The 21,070-nt window shown below is 36.5% G+C and overlaps 3 protein-coding genes across 15 annotated transcripts in view; 1 reads left to right on the top strand and 2 right to left on the bottom strand.

The window, feature by feature from the left end:
- The window catches only part of SASS6 (SAS-6 centriolar assembly protein), a 74,492-nt gene extending 74,139 nt beyond the window's left edge, over positions 1 to 353 (bottom strand). For 2 of the 4 annotated variants that reach the window (XM_055352889.2, XM_055352879.2), the window contains exon 1: positions 15 to 153. In XM_055352889.2, coding sequence (XP_055208864.2) covers positions 15 to 79 — 65 coding nt within the window. In that variant the 5' untranslated portion in view covers positions 80 to 153. Of the gene's footprint in view, positions 1 to 14 lie in introns of all 4 variants that reach the window. The other 2 variants (XM_019034740.4, XM_055352892.2) reach the window with 2 other exon arrangements.
- TRMT13 (tRNA methyltransferase 13 homolog) lies at positions 262 to 17,793 on the top strand. Of its 9 annotated transcripts, none has more exons than XM_019035376.4 (11): positions 262 to 580; positions 4,153 to 4,199; positions 4,294 to 4,360; positions 6,934 to 6,996; positions 7,467 to 7,536; positions 7,735 to 7,799; positions 8,137 to 8,304; positions 10,422 to 10,494; positions 11,354 to 11,428; positions 15,180 to 15,612; positions 15,914 to 17,793. In XM_019035376.4, exons 1-11 carry the CDS (start codon positions 434 to 436, stop codon positions 16,107 to 16,109), a joined length of 1,404 nt encoding a protein of 467 aa, XP_018890921.3. In that variant the 5' UTR covers positions 262 to 433; the 3' UTR covers positions 16,110 to 17,793. The 9 variants fall into 9 exon arrangements, with proteins under 9 accessions (XP_018890921.3, XP_018890756.3, XP_055208939.2 ...); XM_019035211.4 differs by having other exon boundaries at positions 313 to 631; positions 7,693 to 7,799; XM_004026190.4 differs by having other exon boundaries at positions 324 to 580; positions 7,693 to 7,799.
- Positions 16,251 to 21,070, bottom strand: part of LRRC39 (leucine rich repeat containing 39) — a 19,593-nt gene continuing 14,773 nt past the window's right edge. The window contains exons 7-8 of one of the 2 annotated variants that reach the window (XM_063696695.1): positions 19,675 to 19,814; positions 16,251 to 16,385 (exon numbers count right to left, since the gene is read on the bottom strand). In XM_063696695.1, the coding sequence (XP_063552765.1) occupies positions 16,330 to 16,385; positions 19,675 to 19,814 (196 nt within the window). In that variant the 3' untranslated portion in view covers positions 16,251 to 16,329. Of the gene's footprint in view, positions 16,386 to 16,602; positions 16,720 to 19,674; positions 19,815 to 21,070 lie in introns of those variants that run through there. The other variant, XM_063696696.1, reaches the window with a different exon arrangement.

Raw genomic sequence — 21,070 nt, 5'->3', positions numbered from 1 at the left:
GACGCGGACCTTACCTCTCCTCACAGTCTTTGCATTTCACCTGCAACGGGACTAGTTGGTGGAACAGAACTTGGCTCATGTTGGCTCGCTGCCCCGGCTGGTGTGCAGAAAAGCCCAACAGGCCCGGCCCTCGGAATTAGCCTGAGATGTCCGGGTCCTGATAAAGTTTGAGTTTGGCGCTCGGCTTCTGCGGAGGAGGCGGGGAGGGAGAAACGATGGGAAGGCGTAAGAGACTTGGCCCTCGCCAGCCACCATCGGATTCTTCCGGTTCTGCGGAGGATAAAGGGAAGACGGTTGTGGTAGTTCCGGGTATTAACCTGTGTGGCGCGGGGGCTGAGGCAGCCATGTTTGTTAAGGGAAGGAGACCCGAAGGAAGCTTCTAACTTTTCTTCTGGTTGCCGGATGCTGGACACCGGAAGCGAGCCCTAGAATTATGGCGACCTCCGCGACGTCGCCGCACGCGCCTGGTTTTCCAGCTGAGGGTAGATGCGGTTACTATGTGGAAAAGAAGAAACGGTTCTGCAGGATGGTGGTGGCCGCAGGGAAAAGATTTTGTGGTGAACACGCTGGAGCCGCGGAGGTGTGGTATCGCCCTACTCTCTCAAGAGTCGGAAATAAGTATCTTGGTCCTGTAGGTGCTGGAACCCGGCCCCTCCCCTCTTTGACAGCTTTCTGCTTGTGTCCCCTGGATTCTCCAGCTTTCACTTTAATAAACCCAGTTTTGCCCTTCTTGCGGAGCGATTATGAGTTCTAGTGATGAGAAATTTTTTATTTTTCTAGGTAAAGCGCCAGCAGTGACCCATTTATCTTGATCTATTTATCTCGATCTTAACTCATGGTAATGCTAGGTTTTAATTTTTACCCCAAGCTACCGCTCCGTCTTCCTGCTGGAAAGTGGTAGTTTAGAAAAAGTAGTGATTGAAGTCCCAAAGGTTTCACTAGTTGTGTTCTAATTGTTATTTCATGAAAGAGAAGCACTTCTCGTGAATGCGGTTGGAAGAAACTTTCTTTCAAAAATTTAGACTTGAGGCCCGGCGCGGTGGCTCACGCCTGTAATCCCAGCACTTTGGGAGGCCGAGGCGGGCGGATCACTTGAGGTCAGGAGCTCGAGACTAGCCTGGCCAACATGATGAAACCCTCTCTCTACTAAAAATAAGAAAATCAGCCGTGGCGCGAGCTACTAAAAATAAGAAAATCGTGGTGGTGCGAGCCTGTAACCCCAGCTACTCGGGAGGCTGAGGCAGGAGAATCGCTTGAACCCAGGAGGTGGAGGTGGCAATAAGCCAAGATCACACCACTGCCTTCCAGCCTGGGTGACAGCCAGACTGAATCTCAAAAAAGAAAAAAAAAATTTTTTCGACTTACAGTTTTTAAGAATGCAACTTTGCTGGAATGGGAAGGAAAAATTTTTAAATATATACGAATTGACCTTTTACAATTGAGAACAAAGCATACAATTTTGTTTGATAATTATGCATATAAATGTACTATCAAACACTTTATATTTGTATATATGTATATTACTTTGGGATATATATGAGATGGGAAAATAAAAACCAGAGGAGCAAAATGCTCATAGGAAGAGAGCATGTCCTTATAGTTCCACAGAACTATAAAGAATAAACCAAAGCGATCAGCATCAGATTTCATGCTTCTGAATGTTCAGTATTATTTGCATTATTTTATTTCTTAAGGAATTTATTCTTCTAGACAATATCCAGTGCAGATCAGTCCCCTGACCCCCTTCATCTGCCACTCTCCATCATAGTTGTAGTCTACTTCCTATTTTGTTTTGACTGGCATTTACCAAAAGTGAAGCATACTGAAACAAGGACATTCTTGTTTTGGAATATGGGAGACGTGATTTGTTGTGGGAACTCTGAATTATGCCCATAGTCTATTGACTGGTTTTGAGGGGACTGGCAAACATCCCTTGTTGAAGAATGAGAGTTATGATAGGAGAAGGATTTAGACTCCACCTTATCCAGATATATGGAAGGTGAATACAAATAGTGATGATAGTAGAATATGAATAAATCCTTACAAGCTGATTAGTATTCCTATAGAGGAACGACATGTTGTCATTGGACACTTGAAGAGAGACCGCAAAACATCAAGTGGAAACACTTTTCATGACTACTATCTCGTTTTAAATTGTGGCTATCCTCCTGAATCTGTAATTTATGATGTAACTGGATGTTGTGTTTCCATCTTTTTTTCTAAGTGTCATATATAGCTGTGATGACACCACTCATTTTTACCCAGTGGTTCTCGACTGGGACTGATTTTGCCTCCAGTGGACACTTGGCAAAATGAAGACATTTTGGTTGTCAAACTGAGGAGTATCACTGACATCTAATGGATAGAGACCAGAAATGCTGCTAAACCTCCTACAAATCACAGGACAGCCCCCTGCACTCACCCCCTCAAAAGAATTACCTGCCCAAAACGTCAATAGTGCCAAGATTGAGAATTCCTGTTTCTAAATTCAACTAATAAATTTTAAATGTGCTTTTTTTTTTCCTATGCTACAGTTAGGCTCTGGGGGTTAGAATAGTCTTTTACATGGAGGTTAGGATTTAAAGTCAGCAATAAGGAAGAAATTATATACAGTATTTTCTTTTTCTTCTATTGAATATATAGTATTTTCCAAAAAAAAAAAAAATTTTTTAGCTTTCCCATGAAATTCAGTGTGAATAGCTTCATGGACATGCTAAGAGGCACATTCGAACAGAAATAAATTTTTAAAAGAATAATAATAGCAGACACTTAGTCACCACTTACTCTATGTACAGCACTGTGCTAGGCAGTTTTGTCTTGTTAACTATTAGCTCACTTAATTTGTTCAAACCTTAGAAGGTAAGACATATTTTTGTTCTCATCTTTCAGATGAGGCAGTAAGCCTACCTAACTAAGGTCATAGGGATCGTAGCTGGTAGATAGAGCTGGGTATCATACTTAGGCAGTCTGGCTGGCCTGTGTTCTTAACTGTTATACGACCCCTATTTATACAGATTCATGTGGAATATTGGGTAGAATTGCCAACATTATCAATTTTCCTTTCTTTTTTCCCAGTTCATATAGTCATGTGCCACATAATGACATTTCAGTCAACAACAGACCACATATATGATGGTGGTCCCATAAGGTTATAATACTGTATTTTTACTGTACCTTTTCTATGTTTAGATATGTTTAGATACACAAATACTTACATTGTGTTACAATCGCCTACAGTATTTAGTATGGTAACATGCTGTACAGGTTTACAGCCTAGTAGCAATAGGCTATACTATATAGGCTAGATGTACAGTAGGCTATACTATCTAGGTTTGTGTTACTATACTGTATGATGTTCTCCCAATGACAAAATCACCTAAAGATATATTTCTCAGAATGTATTCCCAGTTATTAAGTGATGTAACTTAGGAATGAGTAGGATGTAACTGATAGTAAAAAGTTGCAAAGCCAGTAAAATATGGCACATCTAAATGGTTAAAATGCCATGTTCCATTGTTTCTAAGAAACTTTATTTTTACATTTTAACATTCTAAAATCAGGATACATCTTAAAATCCATATGTCAATGGGCAGCATTTTCCAAAAAATGATTAGTATGTGAGGCAATACATGTTAATTAGCTTGATTTAGCCATTCCACAATGTATACATATTTGAAAACATTATGTTGTCTTAAAACCATACATAAATAATAGTGTATATTATTTTTATTGCCCTAAAAATCACAATTACTTTTGTACCAACCTAATATGTGATAAATATATACAACTATTTGTCAATTAACATGAAATAGGCAGCATTTTTTTCTTTCTTGGTTGTGCATAAAATAGTCATACATATAATAGTTGATGCTATCTTAGATTTCAGACACCATATGTAGGCCTTCTCTATACCCTGTTTGAAGCTATAGACCCTTGTTTGTCCAAAGCAGTATTTGTTCATATGTATTTAAGCCAGTACACTGGAGAGTTTTTGTTAAACCCTTGGGACCTGATTTTGCCAACTTTTCATTATGTCCTTGTAAGGTTTCCTTACCTTGTTTTGAGATTACAGAGACACTGAAGTTATATCTGGTATCTGTAAGCAATAAACTTGATATTTTATTTAAATAAATGTATCTCTTAATTTATTAGGAAGAAGATGCTCGGAAAAGAATCCTGTGTCCTTTAGATCCAAAACAGTAAGTGTGGATCAGATACAGGTTTTTTTTTTTTTGTGCTGGAAACAGTAATTGGCACAAATCTCATTTGAAATAATTTTCTCTTTAAATTTAGCACAGTATATGAAGATCAACTAGCAAAGCATTTGAAAAAATGTAACTCAAGAGAGAAACCAAAACCTGTAAGTGTTTGATCAGTAAAATTGAATGGTGAAATGTGGTATGTAATGCCTTGGTAGATGCTGCACATGGAATGTACTTGTTTCATAGCTGAGGAACCCAAGCTCAGGAAATACAATTTTTTTTTTTTTTAAAGAGATAGGGTCTCACTCTGTCACTCAGGCTGGAGTGCAGTGGCGTGATCATAGCTCATTGCAGCCTTGAACTCCTGGACTCAAGCAATCCTCTCACCTCAGCCTCATGACTAGCTGGGACTATAGGCAAACGACACCACACCTGGCTTATTTTTTTATTTTTTTATAGAGACGGGGTTCTCGCTGTGTTGCCCAGGCTGGTCTCGAACTGCTGGTGTCAAGCAATACTCCTGCCTCAGCCTCCCAAAGTGCTAGGATTATAGGCGTGAGCCACCAAATCCAGCCAGGAAATATAAATATTTTTAAATTGGGTAGTAGGCAAACCTGCCTGACTTTTGTTCTGTAAGTAGACATTTATTTATTACACTGTACAGTAAGGGCTGCCATGAGATCCAGGAGGTGACACCATTTCTGTCTTCCAAGGGTGCTTGGTATACAATCTCCCTTGAAAAGGTAGTCTGGGAAAAAAGATAATCAGTGCCTCTGCTTCTAAGACTCATAGAAAATCGAGACTTATGGGAGGATGTCTTGCAATAGCACCGCTCAGTTACTTGGACAACAAAATACTCCCATTCATTTCCAAATGCCTCCCAGTTGAGAACCACTGGGCCAGATGGCATAAGTTTAGAAAGTATTTTTACATTAAGATGGTGTAGAAGAAAAATGATGACCCTCACCACCACCACCTACTTAGGACTTAGCCCCTTTAATAGAAAGAGAGAACATTGGCTTTGTTTGCAAATATCTTCCTTACCTAAGTTCCAGGTTTCAGTTAAAGCAAGCACGTGCAATATGTGTTCAGAGAAAAGTTTGAGAGAATAGATAAATGTATTAAAAATGGAAACCCTTGGGTGAGTTTCACTGCATACCAACACACAGTGGCAAGGAAATGGAGAAAAGCGGTGGAATGATGAGACGAAGAAAGAAATGCAAAGTAGTATTTATCTGGTTCACTATGTAGAGTAGGACACTTGGAACCCAGGTAAAGGCATATCACTATTCTGCTTTACTTTGGGAAACTGGTGAACAATTTTTTTAAATTTTGTATACTGAATAAAAGTTAGTTGGTTATAAATTTCTCCAGTATAAATAGTTTTCACATTTAAAAATCTAATCTACAACGTAAGTTACCTGGAGCACTCTTGGCAACCATTTTGAACTAAGAGTACATCAAATTCTAATACTTAACAGTTAGTTTTCTATTATAGTTTTTTTCAGTTATCCAGTAAAACATTGTAATTCCTGCAGTAAAACATTGTAATTCCTGCAGTAAAACATTGTAATTCCTGCAGTCTTCACTCATTCCACTCAATCACCAGTTTCCATTGCAAGCAACACACATTCTGTCCATATAGGTAAAGCTAGCAACACACAATCAGGATGTTACCTTTCTGCCTCCATGTAACAAAAGTCCATTTACTACACATAACATAATGTCCCCAAGAGTTATTTTCACTTTTGAAACAGGATTTGTAGAAACAGTACTTTTTCATTCATCTAGATCCACACCGTTCAGTATGGCAGCCACTAGCCACATATGACTATTTAAATTTGAATTAAAACTAAATAAAATTAAAAATCTAGTTTCTCAGTCACACTAGTCATATTTCAGTGGCTACCATATTGGCCAGAGCAGATGTAGAACATTTCCATCATTGCAGAAAGTTCTGTTGGACGATGGTAATGCAGATCGTTACCTAGAATCTGTATTTCTGAAGCCAGACTAGAAAGATTTCATTATGTGTGTTTGTTTGTTTCTTTGTTTATTTTAGAGACAGGGTCTCCCTATATTGCCCAGGCTGGTCTCAAATTCCTGGGTTCAAGGGATCCTTCTGCCTTGGCCTCCCAAAGTGCTAGGATTACAGGCCTGAGCCACTGTGCCTGGCCTCATTACGTTAATTTAAATAGTGTGACAGGACATTTATATTTTCAAGTTTTAATTAATATTTTAAAATAGAAGAAATCAGACTTGTTGTTATAATATCTTTGTCTTATCTGTTTTTGGTCATGCTGCATGTCTGATAAGCAGCATTGTGTAGTTAGTACTTTGCTGTTTTTACTTTAGCACTCTAAGACAAAATTATTACAGTTCTCAGTGTATGCTGTCAACAGTCTAGGCTGTAGAACTTTTAATAAGTGTTACAAATGAATTTCTTTAAACTGTAAGTGCTTATTCAGATAATCACCTCACTAGAATATAAGATCCACGAACACATATTTTTGTCACTTTTGTTATCTACTGTGGTGGAGTGCCCAATACCTAAAGCAAACTAGGGCCTAGAATAAATATTCAATAGTGATTTCATGAAGAAATGAATGGAGGAAGGGAGGATGGCAGGTACAGAGTAGGGGATAAAGGGAAGAATCAGTATTTTAGTTTAATTTTTGTGAGCTTCACATTATTAACAGTTCTTTTATGGTTTTGTTTTGTTTTTGTTAAGGATTTCTATATTCAAGATATTAATGCAGGCTTAAGAGATGCAACAGAAATACCTGAACAATTAGTAAGTACATTGACTTAATATTTAATTTTAAAAGATATTTATAAGCTCTCTTCATGATGTGAATAAGGCATGTTCTAATTTTTGTCTCAAGTCTGTTTTTAATTTAGAATGCATTTTCCTGTAGACTTAATATTGTTAGTGATGGTTAGTTCCTAGACCCAGACCAGCTCATGCCCCATAACAAAAGAAGCTACAATATGGCCCTGAATCCCGTTTGATTCTTGAACCCTTCTGAGCCTAGACTTGTTCTTGACCTTGAGGAAGTTAGGAAAATTAAAGTAGCACAGCAAAGATGGAGTAGAAATTTAGCAGTTGGACAATTCTGATGGCAGCCTAGGGAAAAGGCTTGATAGTGAGAAGAGCCTAAGCTGTCATGGGATTTGCCCAATTGGTAAACCTCTACTCAGTCTCTGTTATGCTACTTTAAAGCAATTTTTGGCTACATTATTTAGTTTTATTTTTGTATATAGGTTCCAATTTCTTCTCTATCTGAAGAGCAGTTGGAAAAGTTAATTAAGAAATTGAGAAAAGCAAGTGAAGGTAAGACTGCCTAAAGTTGCAAGTTCAATTATTTTAGAGTAATTAGGTGGTATATGAGTTGATACCATTCTGGTTTAAAATATGTTACTACTATTGTTCAGAATCCTACAATTACATGTTTGGCTGCTTAAGCTGTTGTGCTTATATTTGGCACAGGCTTGAATTCTACACTTAAAGATCATATTATGTCCCATCCAGCGTTACACGATGCACTTAATGACCCTAAAAATGGTGATTCTGCAACCAAGCACCTGAAACAGCAGGTATGTTTAGGCTATAGTAACTACTAAACATGACCTTTGTTCATTTGTTAAAACTGTTTTAAATGTAATTATTAATAAGATTTTATTTTGTTTACCTTTGAGGGTACCAAATATTTCCATTTCAAAAATATATAGAAACATATATAAAAAATTGAGGGCATGGATGTGATTCTGAGTACTGTATATTAAATATTTAAAGGCAAGAGAGAAAAATTTTAAGTCAAATACAGATTATCAATGTAAACATACTACCTTATGCAGAAATTACCTTGCTGTTTTCCCATTTGAACCAAATGTGTTTACTCTAGTTTATAAAATAATCTTGTGAAGTTTGCAGGCTTCTATTTTAGGTAACATTGAAAATTTAAAGTTACTTGGTCCAAGAAGATGCTTTGTTGAGTTTGGAGCGGGAAAGGGAAAATTATCTCATTGGGTTGATATTGCCTTAAAAGATGCTGAAAAAGTTCACTTCATCCTAGTGGAAAAGGTGACCACAAGATTCAAGGTAAGTGAAACCATTGCTCTGTGTTAGTAACCAAACTTGTTTTCATTTTTTGTATTCAGGAAAAAAGTGATAGAAACATTTCTTAAAAGAAAGGAAAGGAATTTTCTTTATCTGTTTGTTGTAGCTTTTTATTAGTTCTAATTGTATTGATAACTCAAACTGAAGGTGAATTTTTTAATCTAAGTTTTGATAGTCCATTGATCTGAATTCTTAAAATTATTTGCAGAGACAGGAAAATATATAGAAAGAGCCAAGCTCAAGCTAGGAGTTAAAAGTCTTGGGCTCTACTCCTGTCTTTGCCACTTGCCCTTCATTCATTAAACAATTTTTGAGCATACTGCCAGGCCCCATCCAGGCTGAAGTACAGTGGCAGGATCGTGGCTCACTGCAGCCTTGACCTCCTGGGCTCATATAATCCTCCCATTTCGGCCTCATGAGTAGCTGGGACTACAGTCCCACGCCACCATGCCCAGGTAATTTTTTTAAATTTTTTGTGGTGACAGGGTCTCACTTTGTCGCCCAGGCTGGTGTCGAACTCCTGAGCTTAAGCCATCCTCCCACCTTACCCTTCCAAAGTGCTGGAATTACAAGTGTGAGCCACTGTGCCCAGCCACTTTATTACTTATATTTAGAAAAGAGACCCAGGCAAATACATAAATGATTGTAGTGAAGTGTTAAAATACGAGAAAGGTCTGCACAGAGTACAGCATGGTTTCAAAGAAGGGAGTGACAAGTTTTATTGCAGGGAAGAGATGGAGAATGACTATGTAGAAAAGGTGATGCTTGAACTAAATCTTGAAAGGTGAATTGTTGTTTGTTAGACAGTTTGAGAAGCATTCTGGGAAGCAAGAACAGTGTAACCAAATACCTGAAATAACAGGAAAATATGGAAACATTCCTGTATAATGGGAGTACATGGTGCAAAGTAGAGTTCAGCAATGATGGGACTGGAGAGGATGGCTAGCCTATAGAAGGTCTCATATTTTATGCTAAGGAAGGAGTTTGACTATGCTGCTGTCTGGTGGGGATACAATAGAAAAAAGATTTAGTTCTTGGCTTTGAAGAAGCTTACGTCTAGTGGAGTAGACATATAAATATTTGTGTTCAGTATGCTAAGTGTGTTTTGATAGTGGTAAGTACCCAATCCTATGGGAGCATGAAGATAGAGCACCAACCTCAGTCTAGTGTGGGTCATAGAAGTTTTTGTAGAAGTGACAGTTGAGATGAGATTGAAATAATATGTAAGAGTTGGTAAAGTAGAAGGAAATTTTTCAAAGTTTATCCTAGCAGCACCATTAAAACTATATTAGAAGAGTCTGATACTTAGAGAGATTAATAATAAAGATAATTTTTGTCCAACAATCCAAGTAAGAAAGAGGCCAGAGCTAAAGCTATTGTATTGGGATGGAGAGGAGGGCAAGAGTATGAGAAATATTAAGATGTTGGAAGCCACAAGAGTTGGTGGTTTGTTAGTAATTGAATATGAGAGATAAGGAGTAATTCTGGGTAGGATTTTTATGGCTTAGGTGACTAAGTGGTGTTCTTTCCTGAGATAAGGAATGAAGGAGGCACAAGAGGAAGGATGGTTTTGGAGACAGAAATAATGAGTTCAGTTCTGAATGTGCCCAGTTTGCTGGTGAAGTAGAGCTTTCTAGTTCACAATTGAGTATGTGTCTGATGCCCATTGGAGAGGCCTGAGCCACAAATGTAGATCAGCAGGTCGTGGGCACATAGGTATAGATTAGAATGGTTGTGATCTTTCAGGAGAGCAAGAAGAGGAGCGAACCAAAAATAGTACACCAGGAGTGACAAAGATAAAGGAGCTAGTAGACAATCTTAGATAAATCACTTAAGATCTGTGAACTTCAGTTCCTTTGTCAGTGAATTGGGAATTTTTAGGGTTAAAGGAAATAATGTCTATGTAATAATTGATAAACATTTTCAAATCTTTTTTAAAAAGTGTGATATTTTGAAGTTCTCACCAAAGAATGTACAATCTTAATTTTTAAATATGTTCTGTTGCTCTGAATTTTGAAAACCAATAAAAATCTTTTTATTTTCATAAAGCTTTTTTAAATGTAAGAAGTGATTATTACAATAATGTTCTGTTTGTGCAGGTGGATGGAAAACACAGAAAGAAAAATTCAGTGTTTGAAAGACTTCAAATTGATATTCAACACTTGTGTTTGAGTAAGTTGTGTAACTTTCCATTGGTCTACAAATAAATCATAACTGTTTTAAACTCTGAGGTTGCTTAGAAATCCAATCATGCAGAACTGTGCTTCAGGGAAAACAGTCAAATCAATCCATTGTTAATATAGAATGTTTTATATAATGTTTTTAAATAGATGTAAATTGAATTAAGGTTGAGAATTTTAAAAATTTTCAGTATCAAATGGAAATGAAGTGTTATATTAGGGAAGAGTTTAAAAGTTTTATAATATGTACTTATGTTGTTTCTTTGTCCTGTTTAAATTAATTTTGAGTCTGTTCAAACTATAAACTAGCCTTCTGCCAGCAGTTAACATGACTTTACCTAAACCATGAAAGAAAATGAGATATTTCTCTGCCTAGCTAATGTGTAAAAGATACTTCCTAGAATTTTAAATTTTACAAAAGAAGTCATCACTGTGGGATTCATATTCCATACACAAAACACACACAGACACATACACACACAAACTCCTCAATCAACCTCTGTAGTGCCCTTTTTATACCTTTTCTATTTTTCAGATTATCCAAAGAAAATAATGCAAACATATCTTTGCAACCTCTTCCATTCACCAATTTTAATCCAGCCATGAAAAGCAACCCAGCATTTGTATAGAAATCAATGTATTTAAAATTATTTAGCTGAATATATTAACTTTCTGATGTTATGAACCTTAAACAAGTTCTTATGTTATATGTTGGGTTCCATAAAGTGATAATTTTTGTTTGAGTCTCTTTCAGGCTAAAATTCAGAGACTCTAATTAGTTCTTTCTTTTGGAAGGCCACCTTAATATGTACTTTATTTCACTAGACAGTTAATTCTCATTTCCATTTCAGACAAGATTCCTGTGCTAAGAGAAGAAAAACTACCTGTGGTAGGAATTGGAAAGCATCTGTGTGGTGTGGCAACAGGTACGTAAACATACTGATAATGTTTACATTAATGCATTAAGTTTTGGCCTAACCTGGCCCCAACCATTTCAGTGGTCTCTTTTGAATAGATGTCTTATGTTTACAACTCAATAATCTTTATAGAGCACTGGCCCTGTGCTTTATTAGATGCATAGCTTTCCTATTTATCTGCTCATTTTGGCCATTTTGCAGGATGAATTAAGAGTTTTGTATGTAAATACTGCATCACATTAGACCTTAAAGTTCTTTGGGTTAAATTTCAACCAGAAAAGGAAAATAAGACCATTTATGGAAACTGTATGATTCCACCTAGAAGCTACTGATTTTTTAGAGTAGTTGCTTAGAAAGAACTCAGAAACCTCTTCTACTAAAAGACTATTGTGTTTCAGGATTCTGGGGAAAAAGAAAAAAATAAATGTTAGACAAAAAAAAAAAATCTAAGATGTCTTGTCTTAGCACTTTGATCCATCAGATCTAGCATGGTAAAGTGGAAACAGCATGTGCTTTAGAATCAGATAGTCTAGCCTTCAGCTTTGTTGTGTAACCTTGTCAAATTACTTAACCTTTCTGAGCTTTGGTTACCTCATCTATAAAACAGAGATACTAATATATTAATAATTTACCGGGTTGCATGTAAAGTGTCTGGCAAATAATAGTGCTCAATAAATGTTAATTATTGTTACATCATCTTCCTAACTTTTGCTAGTTTCATCATCTACCCATATGGATTACTTGGAGCATCCATAGATATTATTCATATTGGCTGGAAATGGCATTGAGTACTATATATTTGTGTTGGCCTTCATAGTTTTTAGGACTATAGTCATGTACAACATAATGATGATTTGGTCAACAATGGACTCATATACGACAGTGGTCCTATAAAATTATATCATATTTTTACTATACCTTTTTTGTATTTAGATATACAAATACCATTGTGTTACAGTTGCCTACAGTATTCAGTAACATGCTGTACAGGTTTGTAGCTTAGGAGCAATAGGCTGTGCCATACACCCTAGGTGTGTAGTAGGCTACACTACACCATCTAGGTTTGCGTAGTACACTCTGATGTTCCCACAATGATGAAATCGCCTAGTGCATTTCCCAAAACATACACCAATAGTTAAGCAATGCATGACTGTACTTTTGCATACCTTATCTCATTTAAGCCTCATAAAAGTCTTCTAAAGTAAACCAGTTCCATCCTGGGGGTAGGAGGGAGTACACTCTTTTGACCTACAGTGGCCATTTCTCATGTTCCACATAATTTTTTCCCCTTGATTCACTGTATCTGAATCCTCCTTTTGTCTCTGCTGCAGTTGCTTACCCTTTTTGAAATTCCATTTTCTTCTCTTTTGCGATACTCTTATTTCCTGGTTCTTCCCCTACATCTATGCCATTCTTCTGTTTATTTCAGAGTCTCCTTCCACTTCTGTCCTTTAAATATTAATATTCAGGCCAGGCACAGTGGCTTATGCCTGGAAACCCAACACTGGAGGCTGAGGTGAGATGATTGCTTGAGGCTAGGAGTTCAGGATTAGCTTGGGCACATAGGAAGACCCCATCTCTACAGAAATTTGTTGGGCACGATAGCTTGTGCATGTAGTCCCAGCTATTCAGGAGGCTGAGGTGGGAGGATCACTTGAGCCTAAGAGTCTGAGTCTGCAGTCAACTGGGATAGCACCACTGCACTGCAGCCTGGGTGACAGAGCAAGACCCTATCTCAATCGGTCAATCAATCTCAGACCCATCTGCTACACAACTGATGTGTCTTTCCCTTTAAACTCTTCGGTACTTCCTGATATAGTCCAAACTCTTTGACATAACGTTTTAGTCTCAATCTGGCTCCAGCCTTCCTCTCTTTACATTCCCTGTCTCCTACTTTGCTGTTCAGCAACATCAAACCCTGTGTGCTTTTCCATAGACTGTACTATTTCTACTATATCTGGAATTTCACCCCCATTCACCTACTCACCCAAACAAAACAACTGGTCAGTTTTTACTCATCCTTCACCTCAGTTGTCACCACTCTCAGGGAGCTCCCTTAAATAAGATATGCCTCCTTGGTGTTATCATAATACCCTCTGCATATTTTTACCTTGTGGTATTTTAATTATCTGTTTATATATCTAATTCTTCCACCATGCTCTGAATTTTTTGAGTATATGGTATATACTTAGTACAATGCTTGCTATATAACAGGAACACAGTGAATATTTGAATGAATGAATAATCTTGGCTACCAATTTGCTGTGTTTCCTTGTCCCTTTCTGCGTATGTGGCTTTGTCTTTTAAGTTCTCTATAAAAGATGAATTGAGATAAATTGCTAAAGCTCCTTCTAATTCTGAAATAACTTAATTCTTTTTTTTTTTTCTTCGAGACGGAGTCTCGCTCTGTCGCCCAGACTGGAGTGCAGTGGCGCAATCTCGGCTCACTGCAACCTCCGCCTCCCGGCTTCAAGCGATTCTCCTGCCTCAGCCTCCCGAATTGCTGGGACTACAGACTCGTGCCACCACGCCCGGCTAATTTTTGTATTTTTAGTAGAGACGGGATTTCACCGTGTTAGCCAGGAAGGTCTCCATCTCCTGACCTCGTGATCTGCCCACCTCAGCCGGCGTGAGCTACTGCGCCTGGCCTGAAATAACTTAATTCTTTTAATAATTTATCTGGTTATTCACATTTCTGAAAATCACTTACCTAAGTCAAATATGAATAAAACAATGACTAAATGTATTTTGTCAGAAAATAATAGTTTATGAAATAATAGATTAGCTATCACTTTCTGCAAATAATGGGTTTCTAATGTTTGTTGACTTAAATTCATATATTGAATTAAATTTACTAGTGAAATACCAGATCATTTAATAGTCATTTGTGATATCTTAGGGTAATAAAATTTTAAAATATGTATATGTTTTTGATTGAACAGACACAACATGACAATCTAATGATTAAGAAGATATGGGTCCTACATGTTGGGTCTTTCCAGTATTGTCAACAGTGTAGGAGTTTTCGATGGGAAATAGCCATAGTCATCAAAAATCCATTTATTTAGTTTTAAAATATACTAAAATATTTTCATTGTAATGTGGAGTACATCTGCCTCTTAAGTTTGTGTATATTAATAATTGTATCCTCAGTGCTTTGCACATGAAAGGCATTCAGTAAATGTTTGTTAAATAAATGAATAAATACAGTAAGGCTACTCAGTGAGGCCTGCTTTCCAGATTCTGTTCTGACGCCCTCTTTTCAACTCTTCAGTTCATCACTATTTGCTATGAGCCTCTTCAAGACAAGCATCTTGACCTAGCATCAACCTAAACAGATTTGTCTGCCCTTCCTCCCTCCCTTCCTTCCTTCCTTCATTTTTCCTTTCTTAAACTAGCATGTAAGTGTAGGTGAATAAAGTTTTCCTATACAAGTCATTTCCTCAGCTAAGGTAGGAAAAGTGAGAGACAATTCAGGTAGTTGGGTAAAAGTTCTTCAAATTGTAGATCTTGAGCTTCAGATAGCTTTATTGGGAAGTAGGCTTTATGCAGAATAAATCATTAAAGAAATTGAGAAGATAGAAGAGCAAATTTGAATGAAGTTGATAATTCATGATAGTATTATTACAAATATAAAGCTGAGTAGGTTTTTGCTGTTTTTATTGTTGGGTTTTTAAAAACAGTACTGCTTAATAAATGTAAAAAGTATTTATTTTTAAAGATGATGTGGTTTGGGGGGGCCACATAATTGTGTTTGCAGATCTTGCATTACGATGTTTGGTTGAAACCTATGCTGCCAGTTTTGAGGAAAGGAATGAAGAACCTTTAGCCAAACGCATAAAGAATGATAAAACAGAAAAAGAAATTTACACTTTGGCCAAGGAAGGAAATGAAAAAAATGTCCCAGAGAAGTGGAACCCTGTGGCTGGCATTGTTATTGCACTCTGTTGTCACCACAGGTGTGATTGGAGACATTATGTGGGCAAAGAATATTTCAGGGCTCTAGGCCTTGGAGCAGTGGAATTCCACTATTTCCAGCGAATGAGTAGTTGGGCAACTTGTGGGATGCGGAAAACATCTTTGGAAACCTCAAATAGTACCACAAAGAGGCAAGATAATCAGAATGATGATAGTGAAGAGCATGATGATGGAGGATACAGAATCACAGATGATGGCGCTGATTGTTTGCCTGGGTAAGAGACTACTTTTGTAATGCATGATACTAAAGGAGAAATATTATATTATACTGTACTTTAGATGACTATTATCAACAATTCATGAAAATGTATTTTATAATCTAATTTTAGAATACGCTAAAATATACACATCTTTTATTGTGGTCATAAATATAATGTGTCTTGGAAGCATGGGACAAAGTACTTAGTACATTATGGGTTAGTTAACAGTCTCTCAATAAATAGAAGTGACAAAAATAATTTTTTATAAACTTTTGCAAAATTTTAACAATGTTTTGTGTGTGTTTATTCAATTTAGGCTTCTTAGTGTTGAAGACAAGAAGAAAATAGGGCATCTTTGTAAATTGCTGATTGACCAAGGTCGAATCCAGTATTTGCAGCAGAAGGGATTCAGTCCTGCTTTGCAGTACTATACAGACCCTCTGGTGTCTTTGGAAAATGTTTTGTTAACTGCTTTACCAAATCATTCTTCATCACCAGAAACAACTGCTTAATGGAAAAGAAATTTGAGCATCATCTGTCTTCCACCAAAAAAAAATTTTTAATTATATTTTTATATCAAAAAATATATACTTTAAATAGCAAATAATATGAACTTTAAAAAATGCTGTGGCCTCATTAAACTTTGGTAATAGCTTTTCTTTTTACTTCAGAAATCCAAACGTTAGAGAATTCACCAAAGTAATCCTCTTTAGAAGGGCATCTTGAATTATATTATCCATCCGTATTTATGGAGATTGGTAAAGTAGTTGAACCGTTGACTTGGTGATCTGAAACATACATAACATGTCAACACATAATTAGCGTATTTCTGTTTGTATTAATTTTGGAAATTTATCTTCCTTTGATTTTACTTAATATTTTTTATTTCTTAAGTTCAAGAGGTAGTGATTGATTGTAACAAGGGCCAATCTGAGAATTTGACTTATATGTGGACATTTTTCCCTACAGATCTGGAAAGCACAATTGTGATTTTCTCAAATGCAGACAATTCAGAGATATTCACAATTAATAAACACAATTAATGAAGTCACCTTCAAATTTCCAGAGCCATACATGTATATATTGTCAGAATCTGTCCATGACAAACACAAAACTGAAGAGCTGTTTTCAAAGAAAAAAGATTGTTTCACTTAATTATTTTGTTGGATAATTGTCTAGTTAGAACTTCCAAAAAGATACTTACAAACATAATTCACAAATTTGAAATAACTTCTGAAGTTGATTAGCTATCTCATATCTTTTATCAGGTCATTTTTTATATATGTAGGCACAAACAATAAGTATGTTCTCTTCTGTTTGGGAAAATAATTTGGAATAAAATAGAAATTAGATAATGAAACCAAAAACCTTCTCAAATTTAGGCCTTATTTAACTCATGACTGGTTTCTATGCACAAGCAAATATTAAACCAAATATATGGTAGGACTGTTATTCTCTTCTGCATCTTATCCCTATTTTGTTTCTGCCTTTATTTGTAAAAACTGTCTTAATTGATGGTACATTTGCCAAGACAAAGGTTCAGAATTACTAATTTTAGATATTATGATATTCTGAAATAACTATTTTTATCCTGTAGTTCTATGATTACATGATTTGTAAATAAGAAGCCTAACCAATTTAAAATTCCTGACTTTAGTCTCATATATCTTGTCAGACTGTCTCGGTTCAAATTCCAAACCTACCATCTTCAGTTGTGCGACCTTGGGCATGCTACCTAATCTCTTTGTGCCTCAATTTCCTCCTTTTAAAATGGGGATGATGATGATAACAATAATACCTACCTCACAAGGTTGTTGTGAGCATCAAATGAGATAACACAAGTAAAATGCATAGAACAGTTCCAAGCACAGAGTAATTCAATAAATATTAACTAGTAATAGTAGTGGTAGTAACTCGTGAATCTATTTTTAATAACATAATAGGCTTTGATTTTATTATCTCTTTAAGTTGTTAACTTTTTTCCCTTGTTATAAGTTTTATGTCAAATGTTATTAAAGTAAGGTAGTTTGTTTAAGTTAGTTACCCATGTCCCCAATCAAGGGAACCTAAATGAAGATATATCATTAAATAATTAACCTTTTTTTATTGTGTCAAGCAATACTAATTTGTGTCATAAAATTTGTTTTGCATCATTCAACAATTTATGCCCAGAAATAAACAATATTCTACAACAGGCATAATCTCATTTATGTTTGATAAAATATACGTACACACCCAAGAATTATCATACAGAAACAGTTCTGTGGCCCATTTAGCTTAATGGTATGTTTCTGACAATGGTATCAAGTACCTTAAAGGAAGATAAGTTTGTCCTTCAACATGCCAGCCTTAGGTCAGGATTATTGTTTTCCTAACTGTTAATTTGTCTTCACATATCATGAGAAAGTGACTATGTGGGATATGCATACAGCTATTTCTTGTCCTGCAGAATTTTCAGATTCAACAAACCTTCTTGAACTTCAGATTCACCTACACAATTACCACAACTTGCATGTTCCACAGGTGCATCAAATTTACTGCTAAGGGCCAGGTGTGGTGGCTTACCCCTGTAATCCCAGCACTTTGGGGGGCCAAGGCAGGTGAATCACCTGAGGTCAGGAGTTCGAGACCAGCCTGACCAATATGGTGAAACCCTGTCTCTACTAAAAATACGAAATTAGTGGGGCGTGGTGGCGCATGCCTGTAAGCTACTCAGGAGGCTGAGGCAGGAGAATCACTTGAACCTGGGAGGCGGAAGTTGCCAAGTGAGCCGAGATTGCACCACTGCACTCCAGCCTGGGCAACCAGAGAGAAACTCCTCAAAAAAAAAAAAAAAAAAAAATGACTGCCAAAATTAGAAATCATCCTCTGCCTCTACCACCTGATTCTATTCGCCAACCCATCTTCTGTACTTCATTCTCCATCTTAGCACCACCATCTATCCAGTTGCCCTCTAAACCAAAAACATTCATTGTAAACTCCCTTTTCTCATCTTCATTCAATTACCAATTCTGTCTCCTAATCGTCTTTATATATTCTCTGCTTTCCAAAACTAGGTCACAATTATGACTTTTTTGCCTGTCTTCCCCCAATCTGTCTCCATGTCATTGCTTCTATGACCTTGCTGCAATAAATCTAATCCCCATTTCCTAAACATCCTCCACTGAATGTTAGTAAAAATTATTTCGTTTAGCTGAAAAACTCTGTCATTGTCTTCTCGGTTATATTCATTTTTCAAACTAGTTGTTGCATTAAGTTGAACTAAAATCTACCTTTTAAGTTAAAAACTCTTAACATTTTAAAATTATAAGACTATAATTTCTGTTACTGTTGTTTCATTGTTTCTATTAACAAATAATTGTGCACTTTGTCCTCTTCCCCTGATCTTGGTTTAGCTTAAAAGCCCTCCTTAATTAATTATCAGAGACTAAGTGATTGAAATCTCTATATCAAAACCTCACACTTTGTTGATTAAAATCTGTGTTCTCAGCCAGACGTGGTGGCATGCACTGATAGCCCCAGTTACTCCAGAGGCTGAGGTCGGATGATCTCTTGAGCCCAGGAGTTCAAGGCCACAGTGAGCTATGATTGTGCCTTTGAATAGCCACTGCACTCCAGCCTGGGCAACATAGTAAGACCTCATCTCTTAAAACAAAACAAAACAAAACAAAACTGTGTTCTCTTAATATTTTTCATCCCTAGGTAAATTTTTTTTTCTATTTATGGAATGACAGGGAAGGTCAGTTCATGGTCAAACTGCTATGTGTGGCAAGCTGGTAGAATGAGGTAGCAAAGCTTTAAGAATCATGTCTTCACTCATTTGGTTTTACTTCAGATGCTTAGCCAAAAGATTTATTTCCTTCCCCCACTTGAAAGACTTTGAATATCTTTAAAACCTCTCTCTCCATTTCACTTTTTTTCTTCCCACAATATTGACTAAGAGAACAGAATTTGACAGAAAACTTAAGATGGAATGAGAAATATATAAAGGAATTAATCAAAAGGCAGCAGTTAGTGATATACACATTACTCTACCAAAAAAGAACATTTAATCTGTGTTATATACAAATCTTATACCTGCTCTTCTCCGTGACTCTTGTATGTATGTGTGCATAAACTGAAGGCCAAATAATTCCCGTTCCTCTTCTTCATCTGTGCCTTCACTGGGAGGAAGTGATACTTCCAGTTTCAGTGGGTTGTCTCTGAAGTTGACAAACCTAGAAGTTCATCAAAAAACAGTATTTTTATAGGTGTCATGGAAGTGTACATTTATTTCCCTGGAGAAAGGTCAAATGATAATATACTAAATTACTCGTTTTTAACTGGTTTCAATAACTGAACAACTTGGTGAGATGTGATATATCTCAAGAATCTTATGTTTTTTTCCTAAGAGAAAAAAAAACACTAGCTTTAGACAACTTACTTTCAAAGCTTATAAAAGCAACTGTTAGTCTAGTTGCACAGGCTGGAGTGTAGTGGCACGATCTGGACTCATGGCACCCTCCACCTCCCGGGTTCAAGTGATTCTTGTGCTTCAGCCTCCCAAGTAGCTGGGACTAGAGGTGCACACCATGACGCCCGGCCAATTTTTGTATTTTTAGTAGAGACAGGGTTTTGCCATATTGGCCAGGCTGGTCTCGAACTCCTGGCCTCAAGTGATCTGCCTGCCTCAGCCTCCTAAAGTACTGGGATTACAGGTGTGAGCCACCGCATCTGGCCTACAGCATATATTTAATGCAATACAGCTTAACTTCTAAGAGCAATTTTAACATATCTTAAATATAAAATTAGTGCTATGAACTTAGTTTCTGCATATTTTATATACCTCCATCTTACTTATCATTGTGTCTTCACCACCCAGTACAAGGCAGGTAGTTGCTGAACAAGTGAATAAATGAATTATTTTGTTATGGAAGTTTTGGGTTTTAGTGGGTATTCTCTTATTCTCATTTGTCAGAAGATTAAGCTTTGGAAGAAAAATACTTGAGGGAGCGTTGAAGATGGGTTAAAACTTAAATGTCACATCTGAAACAGTAAAAATCCTAGAATAAATCCTAGGAAAAACTCCTCTGGACATTGGCCTAGGCAAAGAATTTATGATGAAGACCTCAAAAGCAAACATAACAAAACCAAAAATAGACAAATGAGATTTAATTAGAAAAACTTCTGCACAGCAAAAGTAATAATCAACAGTTAATAGACAACCTATAGAATGGGAGAAAATATATGTAAATTATACATCTGACAAAGAACTAATATCCAGAACCTACAAAGAACTCAACTCAGCAAGAAAAAAACCAACCCCACAAGTGGGCAAAGGACATGAACAGACATTTCCCAAAAGAAGACATACAAGCAACCTAAAATAATCTAAAATAATTTTTAAAAAGAAAAAATGCTTGACAGAGTTTTGATAGTACTTAGTAAAAAGTTATATCTAGTGGCTTTTTGTTTGTTTGCTTGTTTTTGTTTT

Source organism: Gorilla gorilla, chromosome 1, assembly GCF_029281585.2.
Source record: "Gorilla gorilla gorilla isolate KB3781 chromosome 1, NHGRI_mGorGor1-v2.1_pri, whole genome shotgun sequence".
In the NCBI taxonomy this organism is placed as follows: domain Eukaryota; kingdom Metazoa; phylum Chordata; class Mammalia; order Primates; family Hominidae; genus Gorilla; species Gorilla gorilla.
This window is presented reverse-complemented; position numbering and strand designations above follow the sequence as displayed.